The sequence below is a fragment of the Callorhinchus milii genome, unplaced genomic scaffold, assembly GCF_018977255.1.
Source record: "Callorhinchus milii isolate IMCB2004 unplaced genomic scaffold, IMCB_Cmil_1.0 Scaffold1, whole genome shotgun sequence".
NCBI lineage: Eukaryota > Metazoa > Chordata > Chondrichthyes > Chimaeriformes > Callorhinchidae > Callorhinchus > Callorhinchus milii.
In genome coordinates this window covers 46,587,238-46,611,407 of record NW_024704742.1, presented here as the reverse complement: position 1 = coordinate 46,611,407, position 24,170 = coordinate 46,587,238, and the positions used below count along the sequence as shown (strand labels likewise).

At 39.8% G+C, this 24,170-nt stretch overlaps 1 protein-coding gene across 4 annotated transcripts in view; it reads left to right on the top strand.

Annotated features, from left to right (window-relative positions):
* Positions 1-24,170, top strand: part of arap2 (ArfGAP with RhoGAP domain, ankyrin repeat and PH domain 2) — a 179,478-nt gene that overhangs the window by 139,447 nt on the left and 15,861 nt on the right. For all 4 annotated transcript variants that reach the window (XM_007889088.2, XM_042341269.1, XM_007889086.2 and 1 more), the window contains 5 exons: positions 1,323-1,391; positions 3,786-3,860; positions 5,890-6,007; positions 9,528-9,656; positions 16,387-16,526. In XM_007889088.2, the coding sequence (XP_007887279.2) occupies positions 1,323-1,391; positions 3,786-3,860; positions 5,890-6,007; positions 9,528-9,656; positions 16,387-16,526 (531 nt within the window). The remainder of the gene's footprint in view (positions 1-1,322; positions 1,392-3,785; positions 3,861-5,889; positions 6,008-9,527; positions 9,657-16,386; positions 16,527-24,170) is intronic.

The window sequence follows — 24,170 nt, the reverse complement described above, 5'->3', positions numbered from 1 at the left end:
CTTGCAAATACAAACCCATATGTTATATACCCAACCTGTCCCAACCCTGTCACTGCAGCATCCCTGCCGGGGTTCTGTTCCCCTTTTCTACAGGGAGCAGTTACACTGGTGGGCTCGTCTCGGCTCTGCTGTCATTTTACAGGATGGTGAGCCTTTACCTCGCTCCTTGCCACTCCCCCTTTTATGGGGGGAGGCAGGCAGACATACATATATTTTCAGGATGCTGTTTGTTTACATCTCGAGTGCCCCTCAGTACATTTACATGGTTATACACACGTTTATTCACAGTTTGGAATGCGCTTGTGGGTTATCCGGTAAGCGTGGCTTGATGCCTCCCTCTCACGGATAGGGTCCCTGGATGCTTTATGAACTACAGTCAGCCTTAGTTATAACATGGTGTTGAGAATCCATAAAATCCCATTCTCATGTTATATTGGTAGCTGGTTTTACTACACATGCACACATCTGAACAGCTTGCAGGGAGCAGTCCAGCCAGATAGAAGCAAATGTCCGACTGCCAGACTGGTGTGTCACTTCTCGTTTCCTGTCCATGCAAAATGTGGCAAGTGACGCCAAAGTCAGCCATTTTTAGTCCAAGAAGCTAAAATGTCTGTCTCCTGGGCCATTATGTCATCAGTGTCACTTCCTGCTTTGCGTATGCACAGTTGAACCTAAAATTCATGTTGAAAATGAACAATTGAACCAAAAATCAAACATTTTAGCACAAAAAGCCAGCCTGTGGGAAACAAAGGGGCTGACAGTGGACATGCCCAGTGCACAGAATCCACAGAACTCTGTTTTAAGTGATTTCATGCTATAGTGAAGGGTATTATAGCGGGACTACAGTGTGTACACAGTACAGTATTTGTTCATTGCCATCGTGCCCGTATTCCAGGTTAAATTGTTGCACCTGTAAAAGTCATCAAATACAAGACGAGGATAATAAATCAACAAGCTCAAAACAGAATTGGCTCGGTCGGCTGTGACTGCTCTCACAAGGGTTTCAAACGATTGCCAGAGTTGAATGGTCACAGTTGAGTGGCTGCCTTCTTGCGAGCCACACACACGTGTAAGTCAGCAATGGAAGTGATGTCAGTGTGACAACCTGGAAGTGGGGCTGACAGACATATTTTGCAGACCTATTATACTGAAGTGTCTCTTGAATGCAAGATACGTGGTTAGAATGAGATTTACCCGTATATCTCTTGAATTAATGGCTGAGAGTGTAATGTTGCAGAATCCTTGTGTTTCCTAGATGTACTCTTAAGGTGACCATAATGTTATTGGAATGTTTCATTTTTCCTGTGCTGTGTTTGGAATAGGTTAATGAAGACCAGGTCAAACAGATGGATATAGAAAACAGCTATATAATGACGTGGAAAGATACACAGGTATGGAAATGTTAATTATTGGTTTACAATCTGAAATTGTATTCCATTTTATTTTCTTCCAAATTAGTCATTCACTTCATGTCTGGGTGTCGGACATTGCTGTGTCAAATTGACTGCCATGTTTGGTTACAAAACACGCAATCACTACACTTTACATTAAATGCTGTGAAGCGCTTTTAGACACCTTGACACCACGATAAGCGCTATATCAAATACAAGAATGATTTAAGTGTCTCATTTAATGGATCTTTAGTTATCATATGTGCAGCAATGTTGAAAGCATATCATTAATATAGATTTTAGTGAGTTTACAATATAGGCTTATTTATGCACTGGTTAGATGTATATTTGTATAATCTGACCATTTGTGGACCAATGCATGTCAGCATTATGGTGTACACTTGGCTGGGCTGAATAGCTTTGTGTTCCAAAGTAGTATGTGTTGATACTGAATTGTTGGGATGTTTTTAGATACAATGACGAATGTTATGCTTAGGCTTCTCCTAGTTGCCAGATTAACCGAATTGTTTTGTTGCATCTGAGCACGCATGTACCAGGGAAATGTATTAGCAAATATAAGCATTATACCGGTTTGAAACATTGGTATTTGGATGGTATTGGTATTTGGCCACACAGATTTCTCTTCTTTCTTACTCTCCTTACGCAGAATGCTGTTCTCCTGTAAGCCCTTATTACCCTTTCTGCTCTCAACCCTTGTTGCTCTTTCTGCACTCAGCCCTTAGTGCTCTAATTTTGTGGAATTGCTTCTCGTCCCAGTTTTTTTCTCTTTCACCTTCTCTTGCCCCTTCTTGCTTTCTTTCCACACTTTGGGCATTTAGCAGTGAGAAAAGACAAGGAGCAAAGCTACATTGACTTTTGTGAAGTAAGCAATGGAAAAGGTCCTTAATTCAATTCCTGAGTTAGCTGAACACAGCTATAATCAGCTTGACTGAGAAGGGAAAAAAAATTTAGTTGTCTGGTTTCTCATCCAGTAATCTTTGCTAGAAGGTGTTTAGGAAAGAAAAAACTGAGCTAGATTGGGGAAGAGAGGATGAGAGGGAAATAATTATAAAGCTCAAAGTAAATAAACAATAATTTAGTCATTTAATCCACGAGTGTTTGAGGGACACTGCTGTGCGCAATTGGCTGCCGTGTTTCGCCCACAAAATACACAGTCAATTCACTTCACAATATATTTTGTGAAGCGCTTTGCGACATCTCAATGACGTGATAAGGCGCTATATCAAATGCAAGAATTGTTATTATTAAGATAGCCTGCCGCTACTTATTGTCTAATTTATCCCTAAAGGTTATTTGGCGGAGTTGCCAAAGGGCTGTTTGCATTTCGATCTATATTGCAGCATGAATGCCTTTCTTCTAGAAAGGAGGGGAGAAGAGGTGAGAAGATTGTGGGGAAGAAACTATTCGAGGGAAAGAGAAGCACTTGACCAAATTACTGTGGTATCAATACAATTCAGTTGAGGGGAGGAGGATGGAATGAAAAGAAGAAAATGACTTCAGTGGTGAGCTTAGAAGATGAATCAAAAAAGGCAAATGAGTGGATGAAAAGGGCTGAAAAAAATTGTCATGGTTCAAGTATTATGAGGGGAGGGGGGGGGAGAGACGGTCAATGTGTCTGCTTGCTTAATAATTAAGGAATACAGTAAATGAAGTGCTGAAAGGCAGCAACAGTGAGACTGAATTTTGCAGCAGAATCATTAAAGCTCACGGACTGACTAGCCAGCCCAGCTGGTGGTACTGTTTGGATTGCATCCTTCATGCCTTTCTCACCCAGAAATTGCAAGAATATTCATGATTTCTACTTGGAATTTGCTGGATGGTTTTGGATGGAACAGGTTGAATTTAATCGCATGCAATGCAGTTTAGTGAGCAGACTAAAAATATTTACAAATACACTGAACTTGTCAGATTTTAATTGATATTATCAAAACTGCGGTGGTAACAATCCTATAATGTGAAGTTGATAAAATAAGAGTGTTATCAAATAACCTTGTTTTGGTAGAGTGCATTGATCATGGAGATCAACATCTGGAGTCCACCAGTAAGTATAATGCAGTGGTTTAAAAGGTGTTTCATTTGTACTGCTGTTGTGAAACTGCAATTGCCAAGTTCATTTCAATTCCTCTGCTAAGTGGCAGCTAGTTTTATTTCACGCAGGACGTGAATATTTTCTCAACCATTTATTTAAGAAACAAAATTCTTATTTGTGTGCCTGATGAGCAAAGGTACTGTAACTGACTGTTGACATTAGATCTTAATATGAATAACGAATAATGTAATCAACTTCTAACTTGTCTTTTCACAAAGCATCTTTTTCAAGCATCTATGAAGAAGTGAATAAATAAGTAGTGGCTAATAGATATTTCTATTCAGATTCCACAGACTGTGGACCTTATTATTGAGGTGTACCTAGAGAAGAAGGAGCCTGATTCCAGCTACATGTTGAGGGTAAGTGTGTGTCTCTCAAGAGAAATGTCCAATTTGTATGTGCAATTCTGTCTGACTTTAACACTTTTAAGCGTGGCGATGGATTTTTGTGCAAGTCCAATACCCGGTTGACCAAGAAGCAAATGGTGTCACCAGTTACTCATAACCTAGGCCAATAGAAAAGTGCGGACATATTTGCCTAAAATTACAGGACAATTTGCCCATAGTTGTTGGCGGGTGATTGGTGCTATTGAGGTAGATCTTACTAACAACCTACATTTTTTCACTTTATTGATAAAAACTAAACATGAGGAAATAACACATATTAGATTGTTACAAATTTTTTTAAACAAAACCTGGGTGGCCCATTTGTGGGGGTGGGGGGGAGCTGGAGGGTAAACCAGTGCAGGTCAGAAGGGCCTGGAGATCCACCAAAAAACAGACAGGATCAGTGTCCTAACTGCGGGGCTGCAAGAGCTCACCACCTCCTGCCTCTCAGGGCTCAGCACCACACACAGACCCAGAGAGAGACACACGCATACTCAGAAACACACACACGCAGATACACACTCAGACACAGAGGCGACACGCACAGACACAGAGAGAGACACACTCTCACAGACACAGAGAGAGACACAGACACGAGAGAGACACAGACACAGAGTGACACACACACACTCACAGACACAGAGAGAGACACACACACTCACAGACACAGAGACACACATACTCACAGAGACACACACACTCACAGACACAGAGAGAGACATACACACTCACAGACACAGAGAGTGACACACACACTCACAGAGACACACACACTCACAGACACAGAGAGAGACACACACACAAAGAGACACACACACTCACAGACACAGAGACACACACACTCACAGACACAGAGACATACACACTCACAGACACAGAGACACACACACTCACAGAGACACACACACTCACAGACACAGAGATCCACACAGACACAGAGACATACACACACACACACACACACTGACAGAGACACACATACTCACAGACACAGAGAGACACGCATTCTCAGAGGGAGAGACACAGACACACTCATAGACACAAAGAGACATAGACACAGACGGAGGAGAGAGACACATTCATGCAGAGACACTCAAACACATACACATAGAAGAGACACACACGGACACACTTATAAACCACAAACACAAACATACAGAGGAGAGACACAGACACACTCACACAGACGCTCACACTCATACAGAGGAGAGAGACAAACTCACATAGAGACACTCACAAACACATAGAGAGAGAGAGAGACACACACACACACAGAGAGTCTCAATAAATAATAATCCTAGCACTTTTCATGTCTTCTAGAGTCTCAAAGCGCTTCCCAGAATATACTGTAAAGTGAATTGACTGTATATTGTATGGAATGCTTCCTGACCTGTTCTGATGAAGAGTTGTGGATCCGAAACGTTGACTCACTTTCCCTTCTCCATAGATGCTGCCTGACCCATTGATTGTTCTCAGCGACTTCTGTTTTTGCACCACAGACAGTTGCGGATTGAAGCGACCGATTTTATTTCTGTTTTTTTTTCTTGAGGGATTATTAACAGGCATGTGGAGTAAGGAAACTTGCCCAAGGTTTCGCCCTGCCGGGAATCGAACCCTAGTCTCTTGCTTGCGAGGCGAGTGCTCTAACCACTGAGCTACAGGACTCCTAATCGCAGGGCCTCCGAGTGGAACGAAGCCCATTTCCCGCTTGCGCTGCATCGCGTCCAGAGCCGCCCAGCTCTCAGAAGCGGCGGGTAAACAGCGCGAGAGTCCTGGGCGCCAGAAACTACATTGTTTAGTGGGTTTGTCGCAGAGAACGCTGTTTATAACAGATTCTGTGGAAACGCTGTGACCACACTTTTCTATTGTCCCAGCTCATAACTGGCTAAGTGTATATAGGCAGAATACTTAGGAGAAGATACGTTTTTTCGAGGTTTATATGATGCCTCAAAGTACTTGAGCAGTTTATAACAATTATCTGATTTTTAAAAAATACATTTAGGTATCTCCGACTATGACAGCAGAGGAATTAACCCATTCTGTATTGGAAATGAAGAACGTTATCAGTGACAAGAAGGATGTTTGGGTTACGTTTGAAGTAATCGAGAATGGAGACCTTGGTAAGATAAAGAGAGAATTGATTGCAGAAACCTCATATACCAATGCTTCTCTTCCATAACAGTCTGATACTGAATAAGGGTTTTGCACAGCGTTTTATTTTCCAGTAACATTCATGCACAAAATCCTCTGGCAAGTGGTTGGAGCAAAATGATAGTATGGTATGAGGAAATCCAGTTTATAAATGTGCATTTGGTCATTCCACTGCATGCACCTGAAGCTTACAAACCTCAATAGTTCAGTTGAGATATTTCAGATTGTTTTGTCTTCACAATTTCACAGCGACTTGATTTTTAAATAAAACAAAAACGACAGGGTTTCTGTTGAACGGCGAGTTAAACCAGTTTTCTTCCTGAAACTGGAATTGAATCCAACCCAATGAGATGGCGTCAGATTTTCCTTCCTCTGAAACAGTTGACATGAAATGAATGTGAGTGTCTCACAACAGTTACCGGAGCTCGACTTGGCATTAAATTGCTAATCTTGTTCCGAAAGACTGCAAGATGTAACAAGTACAAATGCTACATTGGTGACTTAGGATGAGTTTTCTGAGGATGAGTTAAGGCGCGATGTTGGGTCATAAGAGAGAACTGATTGTGCTGGAATTGTGACCAATTATTATATAATTTGTCAAGAAAGGGACAGATTTTATATGTATACATCTCATCAGTACATAAATAAGGCTTTCTTCTACATTCTTACTAAAATCTGTACCAGATTTGCTGCATGCCGACTGCTGCACTGAAAGCCCAGAGTTTTNAAAAAATCATTTTGATGAGCACAAAAATTTAAACAATTAAAATCCACTTCCTGATAGTTTAGTGCATGAGTACACCACCTGGGAAGGACAAGATCAGGCTGTGATGTTCGCCAAGATAGAGAGGCCAGCTGATGCTCTCTGTCAAGATTCACATATGAAGAATGATCACTTGAACAAGTAACAGGAGGTCTGCAGGCGTCTGGAACCATACCCCAGCACAGATCATGAACTACATGAGCAGCAGAACATTGAAAGTTTTTTTTTGAAAAACAACAACAAGATTTCATTTATAGAGCGCCTTTCACGTCGGGAGGACGTCCCAAGGCGCTGGACAGTTGGGTCAAACAAGATCTGGATACTTTGATAGTTTTATACATAAACGGGGGGAAGGGAAGGAGGGATAATAATAGCGGTGAGGCTCAACAACAACGACAGATTACATTTATATACCACCTTTCACTTCGGGAGAATGTCCCAAGGTGCTAAATGTGGAATATGGGGCTCATATGGAGTATAAGCACTGACACAGACTAATTGGGTGGAATAGCCAGTTTCTGTGCAGTAGAGTTCTGTGTTATTGATTTGCTGAATTTAAGATCCTGCCTCACTTCTCACATCTCTAAAATCAGAGCACTTGGTTCACTGCAGCTATTGAATTAATGGACTAGGTAAAAGAGGCAATATACTGACCCTGTACAGGTTTGCCAGTTATATTGTACAAAAATTCAGAATACTTTTCAGAGGGTTCCCCTTCAGCAACTAAGAATAACAGTCAACGTTTTAAATAGGATATAATTCCTCCTAAAAGGCAAAAGTTTACCTTTTTTATTTCAATCGCATAAATGGCGAATGTACAATGGAGAACTGTGGATTGCATCATTACATATATCCACCAACACTCGTCTTGTCATTGTGAACGTTTTTTCATTCATTTCTCTTCATCTGCACAGATGGAGTAAACTGCGTATTCAATTCCATAGTTGCTCATGGGATATTGTGGAACATGCACAATGCCCATATTTATTAAAAAATTATTGAGTGAGAGACGAAACAAGGAATATCTCAACATCCACTTAATGAGTCCTTGATCTCGGTTAGTTGCCGAGTAGAGGAATAGAAGCCTAATTGGTGGTTTCTACATGATTTAGTTGCGATCTGATTAATTCAACTTTGAATATCATTTGCATGCAAATCTATTAGTCCAAGACTTTTTAGATATTGTTGAGTACCATGGATGCAAAATTTATGAAGACGACTCTTCTTAACCTTTCAGCTCTTGAAGGACTTTTGCAGCTCTAAAACCGTAATAGATTCTGTCATACAATGAGATTGCAAAGCTTTGTAATAGCAAAAAAAATCGAGTGAATTTGCAATGCCAGAGACAATAAACCTGTTAATCTGTGCATTTTACTGCTGAATGTTAGGAAGTGAAATTAGAAAACTGTAGACAACCAAAGATAACTTGTAGTAATTGTAGTTTAATTTGTAGAATGCTGGGAATATATTAAGATTGTAATCTTGAATCTGTTTTTTTAATGCTAAAATGGAATTGCAGTTCCTGACTAGGTTGCTTATTTGAACATGATCTTAATTTACATGAGTGCAGAAATGCATTTGCAGTGATGCTAAGGGCTCCTTACACATCTTACAGAAAGCCATCTACGAACCACAGTGGCTGAAGATGGAGGTGATGGAATAACCTGAAGGGCAGAAAGACTTTAAAGTTGAGGGGAAACAAATAGTATTGAGAACTTCTGAGTTGAATTAAAGATGACTACAGAAAGTATTCACAGAGATAACAAGGCAATAAAAAGGTAGATTAGAAAAGAAAAGAGCAACAGAATGCAAACTTTTTTTAAGATATGCACATAGTAAAAGGATTCGGGTGCAGTGCAGACAAAATGGGTCACTTAAGGTTATGGATAGAAACTTGATAGACCATGGATAAATTCCACATCTAGTCATTTGGTTCTTAAAATGCAGTTAAAGCTGTGTTTCAAAGAAACTCAAGCAATAAAGGGTCTTCAGGGCACTTGGACTTCAATCGTTTCAGTTCTCGTGGAAGGGTGTGATGCTCATCAAGCGAGCTGTAGGATTCACTGTTCCAGAATAGTGCATTTTCAATCCTGTTGTTTACGATCACATTTGAAGAATGACTGAGGCAATTGATAACGGTCTTCAGAAACAACCACCAAAATACTAGCTTAATCATAGAAAACAGAAGGTAGTGATACAAATAAAAATAACATTGCAGCGTCTAATGGAGCCCTGCCTGCAGGAGTGTGTTCTGATTCCTCGGCTGTTAACACGTTTCCAACACGATACCTTGAAAATTTGTAGATGATAAGAAGTTGTTCCCAGATGTTGGGCATAATAGAGATTGATAACGTTAAATTGCCTTGGATAAACTAAGCAGATAGATATGAAGAATGGCAGATGGATTTTAAAGTGGATGAATGAAAGGTAAAATCTATTGGTACAGGATTTCAATGATGGATTGTTTTAAAGAACTTATCACATTAAATTGTAATTTCCTATTAAAATAATTTATTTATATATCTGACGATTCCCTGTTCTCTAAGCTTTTTATTTTGTTACGTGTTTGATTTTCACAATTTGTGTGACTTCATTTTTTCATTACTGTTCTGTCTGGAGAAAAAATTATTTACTTCTGGAAAATTCATACAACCCTGTTTTGGCTTATTGTGCTATTGAACATCTGAATAAAATGTTTATGCTGTCAATCTTTCCTTCCCCCACAGAGAGGCCATTGCACCACAAAGAGAATGTTCTGGATCAGGTCCTCCAGTGGAGTTTACTATCGGAACCTGAATCCGCTTACTTAATTGTAAAACAGTTTCAAGCTGCAAAGGCAATCAAAACGTATCTAGGTATGAACGTTCTTTTCCTCTGATAACTGAATATTCAATATAATAATCCTTGCATTCGATATAGCACCTTAGACACTGTGGGAGCAGTGTCTAATTCTGTCTGAATCTTCATTTATGAGTAGAGTATTAGAAAATGGGTTATAATCTAATTGATGACCAATTCAACATGAAAAATCCACTTCAGGAGATCCAATAGCGTAAAAGCAGTTTAATGTAATCTTCAGAACAACTTACGCATCTTGACTTGTTCTAATTCAGCTCTTGTTTTCTATGACACGTATTGTACACCATCATTGTTCACAATGGTGTCTTGGTATCTTGAGATCTGCTGTGAGGGGCCTTTGTAGAGATTAATTTACTTTATATGATAGGAAACTGGGATATCACTGTCTATTAGGCTCGGTTCTTTGTGCTATATTACAGCAACAACAAATCACATTTATATAGCCCCTTTCATATCCGCAGGGTGTCCCAAGATGCTGCCCAGTCGAGTGTTTGCAACTGAGCTGGGGGTTCATATTACAGTGATATGCAGACCTGATTTATCTAGGTGTGTTGGGGTAGAGGTGGGGGCAAGGGGATGCAGAGTAAATCAGGTGAGAGCCACATAATCCATAACGGATTCACACTGGAGACTGGCTGTCACGATTGTACCCTATCTATATTATGAACAGTCATTCCCTCCCTCCCTCACCCCCAAACAGGAATTTGTTAAATGAGGAGGCATGGAATCTAATCTGATTTTCAAGGCACCATTGGGGAGAAATTCCACCTTGGTCAAGATTTACACTTTCTGTAGCATTTTAGAGCATCCACAATTTAGCAAGTTGTTGAATTCAGCCCCAACTCTTCTTATCGAGACACAGACTTACAGAAAACCAGCTTCAAAATTAAGGCTGTGTCTCAGTATTTGCCAAATTGTGAATGATCTGATATGCAGCACCAATAGAGTAAAGCTAAACCCAGTTCAAATTTCTCCACAGTCAAATCACATTCTTTGCTTTTCTATTGCTCACTTTGAAGTATGTTTTAATATATAGTACTTAATATCCTGCACAACAACTTCAATCTGTACCTTTGTTGACTTTTCAACACCTTTTACAGTGTTGTGGGTGAAGTATTATTATATTATTATTATTATTATCATCATCTCTAGCAATGATTCAGCCATTGCAATTGGGTCAAAGCAATAGTTTAGGAATCCCCAGATTTTCAATTATTCAGTAGAAGGAGCAGCCATCAGTCAGAATGGTGTAGGTCAGGGGTCAGAATGTCCTGTCACGTGGAGACATTTCTTCACGCATGAGAAGACTGTTCAAACTCCGGGAAACCACAGCTGCAAATTCCACCCTTGGCTCTTATTTGGTTTGAAACGTTCCTTGGCGATTGGTTCAGCTTTCTGTCACTCTTCTTGATGTTATGGAGTTAATAGTTAGTGATGATAAGATTAGTTCAGATGAAGGTGGCCCATCTGATCTCATTCCTCCAGAATACCCACCCTCCATCATAACATTAAGCTGTGTTTTTTAATCAGGTTCAGTATCCTGCTCCCAACCATCCTACCTGATAATCGTTTCTTTATTATTAATTATTATTAATTACCTCTGGATAATGAAAAACTTCCTGGTATCTTTCCTTAAGTTGCTCTTTGCAACACTAAAACAGTGTCATCTTGTTCTGCTTTCCTGGTGCATCCTAAAGTATTGTTCTGGGTTTGATTTTTCAATCCCATTTAAAAATGTTTTACCCCTTTATAAGGTCCTCTCTGTGTCACCTCTCAAGATGAAGAGCACTGGCCTGCCTCATCATTGCTCATAGTTCATTCCTCTAACACTTGGGATCAACACTTGGAGTCCTGTAGCTCAGTGGTTAGAGCACTCGTTTTGCAAGCGAGAGACCTGAGTTCAATTCCAGGCAGGGCGAAACCTTGGGCAAGTTTCCTTACTCCACACACCTAATAATAATCCCTCCAAAAAAAAATAATAAATTGGTCATTTTCAATCTACGACTGTTTGTGGGACATTGCTGTGCTGCTGCCGCGTTCGCAAACAAATATACAGTCAATTCACTTTACAATATATTCTGTGAAGCGCTTTGGGATGTCTAGAAGACGTGAAAAGCGCTATATCAAGTGCAATGATTATTATTATTATTATCAACCTGTTGTTTTCTCCGCTGCGGCATAAGGGAGCTGCATTTCCACATGTTGTATTATTCATCTGAGTAGGTTACTTTGTCAGCAGTCGTATGGGCAACATTGAAGATTTCAGTTTATGCATTTTTTTATAGTTTGTTTTTTCTCTCACTCTCTACTGTTTTGCTTTCTATTGTTTTTGCTTCATCATCATGTTTTCAGTAGACAGGTTGTATTCAGTTTCTTGTCGTAACTTGGAAGTAAAATGTAGGAAAATAAAATTGGTTTGAAACACTGTTGTAGTTATGAATATCCAGAATCAGGAACACCGCTGCCAGTAAAATACCACTGTCAGTAACATGGTCAGTATTACAAGTAGCATCTTTGGTGACACTGGATAAAGGAAAAATCCCATTCGTGGCTAACATTACCAGAGGCGCTATACATGACTGGAGACTGGAATTTCAGTTCAAATGTTAGGCAACAAAGGGAATTCAGTGCCATCACCAATGATAATTTACACTTATATAACGCTTTTCACATAAGGAAAACATCTTAAAGACTGAGTTGGAGTCCAAGCTGGGGTAGGTTAGGGAGTATAGACACTGAGGAGCTCCCAGAGATGGAGGTGGATACCAGGTGGGGGATTTCCTACTACCAGATCCAGTGGCATTGAGACCAGTTCTAACAGTCCGATTTCTAAGGTCAACTAACTCAGAGTGCACTCTGATTCGAACCTACAACTTCTCTGTGTGGCCTTGTGCTGCATGACACACTCGAGCAAATTCTATTTTATTGTATTTGTGAAAAGGGTATTCATAATGAAACTATACAAATATTGAAATGCAGAAATTAATGCACATCTGGTGCGGGCTGCTGTTTTGGATAAATCTAAACAAATAATATTTCATAATTCAAGTACATTTTGCAAAGATTACTTGGGAGTCTTATTACAGCTGTCTTTTCCATAAAAGTACTTTGACATTTTTCAGGATCTAACTTCCTCATTTCCACAAGTGAATTTTCAGACTTACCCTGCTATTCAAACATTCTCTATGCTATAAATGGAAATACGGAAAGCCAACAGTACTCCAATTGTCCAAATATTGTTTTATCACTGCCTTTTCTTATGGTAACAGCAGATAGGCTAATGTAATTTAGCAGGTACACTGTTATGCTGCTGCTATATTATTTGGGTATGTACTGAACATGTGGTGTAAAAGCTTGATCCATAATCTGAAATTGACTATCTTAGATACAATGATCTTAAATGATACGTTCAACTGACAGATTTGTTTCAGGATCAAAGAATGGACATTTTTAGATGAAATGATGCAATCTATCATTATTGTCAAAAACAAAACGGTGATATTTCCGTGAGTTTCTGTGTCAGCCTAGACAATGGGTTCAGCGAATCTAGTCTGGTTCACTTCAGATAGAGATGAACTATCCAAGGCTCACAGTTTACCAAGACTGAGTTTTCTCTACTTGATCAAAGGACATAACACTTTTTATTCTTCTTAGCATTGTTCTAAACATTTTCCCAAAAGTATCTCTTCAGATGAATGCAGTTCATTTAAGTCAAGATTGGCAAAGTGCTTGAATGGGAAACCTGCAGTGTAAATTGCATCTCAGTTCATCCCAGAAAATGTGCTTCTAAAGTAGAGTGCGCTTCCTGTAGGGCATTTTATGTACATTACACTGACCATAAGTACTTAATAATAATAATAATCCTTGCATTTGATATAACTCCTTATCACGTCTTTGAGACGTCTCAAAGCACTTCACAGAATATATTGAAAAGTTAATTGACTGTTTTTTGTGGGTGAAACACCCACATTTTAATTAAGATTTCTGCTTAATCAATACAGTATACATGCGTGTTCTCTGCTGGAGATGTACTTCATGTCCCAAGGCACGTTTTGTTATGTGAAATGCGATTTATGCTGTTTTCCCCCTGTTCAACCACAATGTTGTTAAGCAAATCTCCATTTCCCTTCCCCTCCATTTCTAATCTGTCCCGAGGTAACGCAGTTGACATACTGTGATGTTGATTTCTTATCAGTTTTGCAGCTTCTGCGTTAATAAGAAAAACATTTTAATTATGTTATCTTCAATTGAGTAAAGTCAGGTGGTTAGTTAATGAGATTATAAGTGTAAATGTGGTCACTCATTGGATGGTACATAATGGGATTTGTTAATATTACAGCCAACAACTGCATGCGATTAGCTGTTGTAAGGTAGCTTTGTGAGTGGTTATCAGATGAGGGTCCATGACCATGATCATGTCAATGTCTTGGATGTCAGTTCTAATTTGCATCCACATTTTGGTCCATTTGATAAACATCATCAGACGATCCAAGTGGAACATGAGGTTCTGGAACTCAACAAATATAACTTCTGCTTACAACTGGTGTATAAAGTAAGCATCAATATGTTGATAGTTTCCAAATCGAAATATATTGGGGTAAGCTGTGGTAGATTGTTTTGCAGTGCCACTTCATACAACACAGAAGGAAACCATTCAGCCCAACGTGTCTGTGCCAGCTCTTTGAAAAGAGCTATCCAATTCGATCCCACTCCCCCGTTCTGTCCCCATAGCTATGCAAATTTGTCCTCCCCAAACAATTATCTACTCTCTTAAAAGTTGTTATCGAATTGGTTTCCACCACCCTTTCATTACTTAAGGTACATGTTCATTTGAGGCTTGGGCTGCCAGCTGCCAGAAGGTGTTACCTGAAGTCCATATTTGTGAGCACAAGTTCATATATAAAAGTAGTAAATGGCAAGGAGGAGAGTAGTTGACTGCAAGATGTCATAGACAGACTGGTGAAATGGGTAGACACATGGCAGATGAAATTTAATGCAGAAAAATGCGAAGTGATGGATTTTGGGAGGAAGAATGAGGAGAGGCAATATAAGCTGATGGTGCAATCTTAAAGGGGGTGAAGGAACAGAGAGACCTGGGGGTTCATATAAGCAAATCTTTGAAGGTGGCAGGACAGGCAGATAAAGCTGTTAAAAAAGCATATGGGATACAAGGCTTTATAAATAGGGGCATAGAATACAAAGGTCAGGAAGTTATGATGAACCTTTATAAAACACTGGTTAGACCTCAGCTCAAGACTGTGTTCAGTTCTGGGCACCACACTTTAAGAAGGATGTAAAGGCATTGGAGAGGTGCAAAGGGGATTTATCAGGATGGAACCAGAAATGAGGGACTTCAGTTATGAGGAGAGGCTATAGAAGCTAGGGTTATTCTCCTTGGAGCAGAGAAGGTTAAAGGGAGATTTAACAGAGGTGTTCAAAATTATAAGGGGATTTGATAGGGTGAACAAGGAGAAACTGTTTCCACTGGCAGGTGGGTCAGTAACCAGAGGACACAGATTTAAAATAGTTGCCAAAGAACCAGTGGAGAAGTGAGGAGAAATGTTTTCACACAAGCGAGTTATTTGTATGTGGAATGCATTGCCTGAAAGGGTGGTGGAAACCAATTCGATAACAACTTTCAAGAGAGAAGTAGATAGATATTTAGGGAGGACAAGTTTGCAAGGTTATGGGCAGAGAGCGCGGGAGTGGGATTAATTTGGATAATTCTTTCAAAGAGCCGGCACGGACACGATGGGCCGAATGGCCTCCTTCTGTGCTGTATAATTCTATGATAAAGGGCTTGGAATCCACCATGAGAGGTAAGTAGCTGCTGCTGAAGCTCTGCATCTGCAACAGGTGGAACCATTGCTCAATGAGTCAGGATGTGTGTCCGAGCTAGTGGCAGGAAGCTGGTAGCAATGCTGTACTGCTCACTGGGAAGCTCACAGGGAATTCCTGGTACCTGCAATCTACCTAGTGCGGGCTCAAACCTATGCTTGTTGGATGTTAGATGACCAGCTTGTGACTATCCTTTGTGAGGGATGGTAAGCGGGGTCTCCTTAGAGCTCAATTAACTCCAAGGTAACATGCTTGGGCAATGGAATGGAGGTCACAATAGTCCAGTTCCTGAATGAGGCAGGTCTGCAGTACTCCAGGGGACTTCTAATGACAAACACACAGCCTGGCTCATCAGCAGGACTTGGAGGAACAGATGCAAGTATTCTTCCCACTCAGCCCCTGTTAACCCTGCAAGCCAAAGCCCGAACAGGTAAGTGGTCTTAGTTAGATAAGCAGCGGGCAGCTTGCCAGATAGCGCTTTCAATGGGAAGCTATGAGGTTTTAGCTAGTTAAACTCAAGCAGTTCCCCAACATACACACTAATGTCCCCAAACCTTGGCTCTTGCATTTAATATTCTTTGGAATTAGGTCAGTGAGGTGTGTTCTCTGGTGAAAGAGCATTCTATTTCCAGACTCATGGATTTCCGTGTGCAGATGGCATACGGGAAACTCTATCTGGTTTGGATAACCTTAAGCCTGGTGATGGATTTCTGTAGGTGTCAGACACCCGATTGATCCCCCCAAAACTACCTACATTTACTTTTAATAGTTTACAGTGACTCAATGCAGTCTATGTAAATAATTGCATAGCATTTTCAAGGAGCTAAAACAAAGGCCTGCAGTGGGAGAGTGTGGAGAGCTAATGCAATTTCACTTTGTACTTAAAAGCAAAGAACATGAAAGAACCTGGAAAAGCTGGAAATCTAAAGTGGAGGGAAGAGCCATCAAAATTGCTATCTGGAAATAAATTTCAAGACCGCTATTGTGTCCTAAAAGATGAAAAGCTGCTCCTGTACAAGGATATGAAAGTGAGTGTACATTCTACATTGATTGCTTAGTTAATGTGCTTAAACTTGTTGGGCAAAATAAATAGCCTCATCTCGGTACTTTAATAAAAGGGACGTGAAATATTAAAATCTGGTTGGTTTTAAGTTAGTAGAAAGCATTTCACAATGAACAATCTTGCTATTCCCCCATGCTATTTAGGTATTGTGCTTGTTCTTTTTACACATTGACTGAGACTGCTTTGGAAATTGAGACAACTGCTTTACCTATATATGCATACAATATAATACATTGCACATATATATAGCGCCTTACACTTGGGAGAACATCTCAAAGCGCTTCACAGGCCTGGCAGGGTAGGGTAGCTGCCAGGCCCGAGCTGAAGTGGTTGGGGGTAAGGCACCCGAACTTGTGGTCAAAGAGATACATCTTAAAGTTGGCTTTAAAAGTGCGGGTCGGGGGAAGATTCAGGCGGAGGGATTCCAGGAGGGAGTTCCAGAGAATGGGACAGAATGACCAAAAGCACGCTCATTGGGGAGGGTTCCAGGAGGTGGCAGAGTTAGGGTGGAATGATCATTGGAGAAATTTGAATTTGAGGATGAGGATCTTGAAGATCTTCCACTTGCTGAGGATGGGGAGCCAGTGGAGCTGAGCAAGAGTGGGGTTGATAGGCTCGGGGAGCCTAGTGCAGGAGAACTATGACTGTAGAGTTCAGCATTTGTGCAGGAAGGTACTGGGGACTCTGTCGAGCAGGGATAGAATAGAATAATCGTTAGAATAACCAAATCTGGACACGATAGAGGCATGAATGAGGATCTCGGAACAAAGGAGATTAATGTTTAACATACAAGAATATATTTTTGTGAGTAATATCCATTGTTTATGCATTGAAGGCATTAAAATACTGTCTTAGTGTTCTAACTTAGAATTGAGGTAAACCATGAAGTTATTTTGAAACATAGATCGCTGCATGGACTTCATAAAATACAATACAAAATCACCTTTCACATCAGGAGGACGTCCCAAGGTGCTGTAAAAATTGTTTAGGGGGATATATTTCTTTGGGTATGATTTAATTTTCAAATGTTTTGACTTTGGGACTGGAAACAGAATAGTAGTGAGATTTTCAATTTGTTTCTTTGAATACATTGGTGTTCACTATAATTAAAGTACTGTTTCTTTCAGCAGTCTAACTCTGGTGCTAAAATGTCCATAAACTACTGTTGCAAATCAATTTGACCTATCTTCCTCAGGAACATGTTGTTTATTGCCTAATATCCTACAATGTACTGATAAACTCCATACTATAAAAGCATGGTTATTGGGACAGTTTTATGAACAGAATAAGCTTTTTGCTGTTATATTGTTCATAGCATTGTATAAACTTGTCAGAATCCTGGCACTAAATGTAACTTATCTGAGTAAATCATTGCAAGCACTGTATAGAATAGAGCTGTTTGTACTGTTACAGAATCATGGATATTACTGCATTGGAGAAGGCCATTTGGCCAATTGAGCGTAAACTGCCACTGACTCCTTCATTTATGGTGTCTATACTTGTCCCAATTTCATTGTCCTTTTTTGTACCATTTTTATATTGTTCCTCTTCAATTGTTCATCTAATTCCCTTTCAAATATTATTACAATCTCAGGCCCAATGTGGCAAAACATTCCACATTTTGATAACTCGAGGTAAAACAATTCTGGCCTTTTCAGTGACGGTCCTGGAGATTATGCCCCCCTTTTTAACAGGTTATTAGTCATTCATTATCTAGCTTCTCAAAACCCTTCAGAATTTGTAGATCTCTATTAAATCCATTCTTAGCTCTGTGTCCCTGGCAAAATATTTGAGGCGATTCTCATACCTTTAACCCTTATCGCTGATACCATTTGTTTGAATTTGTGCTACACTTTTTCCATGGATCTAATGTCAATTCTTTAATGGGGATTCAGAATTGCACACAATATTGTGTGCGCTAACTGTGACCTATTCAATGTCCTTACGTAAAATGAGCATTACTTGCTTGCTGACATTCACTATAAATGTGAGCTTGTATGGAGATGGTGGAATTTCAGAGCATGTATTTTAAAATAGATAAACACAGTCGCGAGAGTGTGAGATTGCAGCTGATGTGATCACACTATTTGCCAAAGACAGTCAGAACTATCCCAAGTTCTATAAACATATTCCCATTCCCTTCTGGATCAGATCAATTTGTAGTAAAGAAAATACTGATGCAATTTTGGAGATTTCCATCACTTCAAAAATTACATTTTCCTATGACCTTTATGGTTTCATACCCCAAAAGGTATTTCTCTTTCAGTTGCTGATCGATTTTTTGTTATTTCAGATTTCCACCATGTTCCTTTTTGTTGTTCATTTCTAGCCATAGTTGAAATCAAAAGGTTGCGCACACCATCGTGTCCTAAAATATAAAAGGTGTGATTTTAAGATATTCTGAAATGAACAAGGTGCAGATGATCAGTCCTGAAACATGAAGTTTCCATTTTGGTTAAAATTCTTAACTAAATTAATAATAATATTCCTTGCTTTTGATACAGTGCCTTTCACGTCAATCTCAAAGCATTTCACACAATATATTGTAAAGTATGTATTATGCAGACTTTCCAACATTACAAGACATTTGGAACTAAAAATAATAATCCTTGCATTTGATATAGCGCCTTATCATGTCATTGACACAACTCAAAGCACTTTGCAGAATATACTGTGAAGTGTAGTGACTATATTTTGTGAGTGAAACATGGCAGCCAATTATACACAGCAGTGTCCCATAAACGGTTGTGGATTGAGTGGCCAAATTATTATTTTTTTATTATTAGTAGTATTGACTACAGTGAAGATGATGAGACCCTTTTAACAAACAAAAGGGAAGAGGAGTTTTGAAGGACACTGATGCAGCTGTTTTATTTAAACTTGCATTAAATGGTTTCATAAATATATTTTGACATTAAGCCTGCATTTAATTAAGTAAACCAAATCTGCAGGGTATTTTCTAAACAGGTGTTGCAGCAATGTTCTTGTTTATTTCCTCAAGTTGTTACCTTTAATTATTCAGGGTGAGAGATTGGAGCACAGCACATCACTGTACATAAATAGAACTAACTTCTGAATTAAGCATAAAGTTTAAACAAACTGTTAAAAGGAGCGTTGGCTTCCTTTTCATTGATTATGAATGGAAAAGTAACCTCATTTATTACCAACAGACAAGAAGTTATGATATTATAAATGAAGCATCGTCTAACTATTAACTATGCATTAAACGCTTCCGAAAAGCTCATCCCTAACTTGAAGTTTAAAACTCCTTTCCGGCAGACGAGAGCCCAAGCCAGTCACTGTGTGAAACTGGGGTTTTGGATTAGCGTCCATTTTATTTGTTAATTATTTTGGGAGGTGCGCTGTTACCGAATAATGTTTGACACACGTAGGCTGAAGGCACATTTCCATTGGAAAAATATATTCTGAGGTTTAGAACAACAGCTGCTTGATGCCTTTACCTGGACTCCAGATTCACGAACACCCACTCATTACATCTCGGGCATGCTTCTGTGTTACTTTGCTGGTGAGCACAGTTACATGATGTACTTAGTGAAAACGTGTCATGTAAACGCAATAGAAGTTGCTCACTCTATCCTCAGTTTTGTTTACAGCTAGGTATGTCTTTGTAATAATGACATGTCCGTCTAGTGCACTAAAGCAATACATTTGATATATTTTTAAGTATCAGCTCAAGCCTTCTCTGTGTGCTGATTCCATTACAATTCTCTTTTGAATAGAGTTGAAGTACCTCCTCTCAAGCTTGTTATCAGCTACATTGCATTGGGTGCACGAAGAAGACCGATATAGCAACAGTTAACTCCTGAGTTTAGGCTTGAGATTGATTCTTGGACAATACTTTGAGTTTGCTGATTTAGCTGAAACCAAGACTTAATCGTTGCGACTGTGGAGAACAGAATTAATACTTTTTTTTGCTTCTTAGCCTTCAGTTTGATTAAGAGTTCAAAGCACTGCAGGGATGAGTTTAAAATACAATAATGGATCGCAGTAAACACCAGACTATGATTGTTTTCATACATGTACAGCTCACCCATCATTATAGTGCGTAGAATGAAGGTGAATCTTCAGCCTGAGATTCAGTTTGTGGCAATTCATTTTTTGAACAAAGATCAGTACTCAGTCAAAACAACAATAATTTTGATATAACATAATTGATGGCTTTATAAAAATATCTGTGGGGTAATGTTTGGAGCAATTAATGTACTTTACCTCAAATAGATTGCCAAAGTGATTATGATCCATTCTGAACACATTGTGTGTCTCAGGTAATGGGGAATAATAATCCTTGCGTTTAATAAAGTATTTTATGCCCTCAAGACGTTTCAAAGTGTTTCACAGGATTTTTCTGTAAAGTGTAGTGACTGTGTATTTTGCAGACAAATGTGCCAGCCAATTTTCTCCCACAAACAACTATTAAGTGAATGAACAATTTTATCTGGGTAATGGTTGGCCATCAGGAGGAACACTTTCTAACTTTACGAATAGTGCTTTGAACGTGCGTACGGGACCTAGATTTAACATCTCATCCAAAGGATAGCATCTGCAACAACGCAGCACATTGCAGTGTCTTAAAATGTCAGCCTAGACTGTCCTGCATACAGTTCTGACACCTGAGGCATCACCATCCATGGTTGCACACTTCACCTCACTAAGCCAGTCCGGAATCTTGAAGTCTTGTTTGACCTCAACTGTAGGAAGTTTGCACTCATCCACTGGAGTAACCCGCAGGTGACCTGGTGGGGGCAGGGGGAGAAATCATTTGCCGAGATGAAATAGAGGCAGTTGGTTAAGTATGACTCGAACAATGCAAGTGTGGTCCCATTCAGGTGGATGAGGGAGGAGATGCGGTGGAGGAGGATGACATGTGTTGAACTCGGCAGAGAGATCCAGGAGGACGAGGAGGCAGAGGGAGCCCTGGTCACAGAATAGAGAGAATATCATTTGTGACTTTGACAAGCGCTGTCTCCTTGCTGTGGGCAGGTGAAAACCAGACTGCAGGGGCTCGAGGAGGGATTGGAGGGAGAGGTGTGACTGAAATTGTCCTGAAACAATGGGTTCCAGGATTTTGGCAAGGAAGGGTAGGTTGGAAATGGGAGGGTACTGTGAGAGATTAGAGGGATCGAGGGTGGGGTTTTTGAGGAGGGGTGTGATGATAGTCGTTTTCAGGGGGAATGGAACAGAGCCTGAGGAGAGAGACTGGTTGACCATGTCTGCCAGCAGGGGGGAGAGGAGGGCGAGTTGAGTGACCAGCAGCTGGGTGGAGAGGGGGTCGAGGTAGCAGGTGGTGAACTTCATCTGGGTGATTGTGGTTGAGAGGGAGAAATGGGGGCAAAAGAGTGTAAGGAGTGGGTGAGTGGCAAGAATAAAAAGAATTGATATGTTAGTAGATGACTCATCCGTTTGGTGGAGGCATCTGTCACAAGGTCTCGTATCCTTAAAATCGGAATCAAGGCAGTTAGAACTGAGGTCAGGGAGCATTTCTTCAGAGAGAGTTGTGAAGGTGTGAATTGCTCTGCCCCAGAAAGCTGCAGAGGTGAAATCAGTAGCAGTGTTTAAAAAAGCAATGGATAGATGCTTGGGTGGAAGAAGTGTAAGCGGTTCTGGTGAAAGGACGGGGCATTGGGATTAACAGATCTGCCAAGATCTGATAAACTGGTGAATATGCTGAAGCCCCCTCATGCTCCTTCAGCGCCTTGGGACGTCCTCCCGACGTGATAGGTGCTACACAAATCCAATTTTGTTCTTGTTGTTTTCCTATGTTCCCATATGTACCTGTTCTGTGAACGTTGTGTCCATTCACATGGAATGTTGGGAATGTGGCATATAGTTGATTTGGAATTATAACTCAATCTCATTCAGATAAAGTTACATCATTGTCTATCTGGAAAGAAAATAACTGGGTAACTAAGAGGGATAGAAACAAATAAACAATTTAAATATTGACGCAAAGAAAAGCTGCAGATGGCATTGCAGCTTGTTGAAATGGTGCGAACAGTGTCTGTTGTGAGCAGTTTTAGTACTGGAGTGTTTCAGGTTAATATTGATCAGCAACAGTGTCTGTTGTGAGCAGTTTTAGTACTGGAGTGTTTCAGGTTAATATTGATCAGCAAAATTGTCTGTTGTGAGCAGTTTTAGTCCTGGAGTGTTTCAGTTTAACATTGATCAGCAACAACTGTTCTTTTTAAAGAAAAAAAACAACTAATGTTCCACAGCAAATCTCTAGCAATGTTGATGAACGGAGATATAGCAAATGTGTCCCTGTACACAATTGGAATAACAGCAAGATCTTTGTGACAGGAGAGCAGGGTAGTCGTGCAGCACTTTGCAAAGAAATTAAAATGCGCCACAGGTTTCAAGGATGTGGTTGCAGGCTGCAGGGAATATGTCCTTATCCTGCAGGCTTGGTTAAGATTGTCTCAAGGCTTGTCTCAAAACGTATCTCTTTGACCGCGCACTTTTTGGTCATCTTTCCCCACTCCACCTCCTTTGGCTTCCAGGTTGGGTTCCCAGCCAGCAGTGTTAAGTGCTTTGAGACATCCTCCAGAAGTGAAAGGCATAGAAGGCCCAACCAAATTTATAAATATATAAATGTAAATTGTATTGTATTCTTGGCGCCACTGCACCAAATCTGGTGTTGTGGATCTTTAGGCTGAAAAAGGCTGAGGTTATGTGAAGATTTTATTCCCCAGCTAACTCATTTCATGTGCATAATAAAAGTCAGTACATGGGTATTAGCAACCATTGAAGAGAACTTTTTGTTTCCTCAACACCAGCCAACCTTGTTACCTTTGAAAGCGAAACCAACAAGTGACGATGCTGTAAATCCTTTAACCTGCACTACTCGGCTGATTTAAAACATTTACATAAGTTTTCTACTTGAAAATTTGGCATCAAAGAAAACCAAGTGTGGCTTTCATTGCACCTTCCTTTTTCGCAGATGCTAATGTGACCTTTGTCACCAAGGATATATTCCTCCAAGTTTGTAAATCACATCATTCACGTTTGAATTTTAAATGGATCATAATATCACTAATCATCATATAGAAACTGACTCTAAAAAGGTGTGTTCTGATCATGAAGTATTGCACTGCTACAAAGCAGAGGCACAATTTGATTTCACTTCAAACTTTGTTTTGCTCAATAAATTGCATAGAAACATGACATCAAATTATGCAAGCTTTTGTATCATGCTAGTTTTAACATTGCCTGTCTTGTTCTTGATTTGGGAGTGTTTGATGGTGATACCAGCTACTTAAATAGAAAAGGTGCCCAATCCCTCGTATTGGCAGATCTGCTTTGATCAAATGTCAGGTGGGGAGGGTGAGCAGAATTACATTCCTTCACATATTCAAGTGCCCATTAAAAGCAAGTACACAATGGTAATTTTTTTCAAATCAAACATTACCTTGCCATTTACATTATTCTTATACTCTAAGCAAGTGCAAAATGTTATATTATTGTGAGAATGCTTGATCCAATTTTATTGCATCTATAATAAATGCGATATTAGATATCAGTATTCAGCCAGTAATGTTTTACTTAATGAATACTGAGCAGATTTTGGGAATACCAGCTTAATGATCCAATA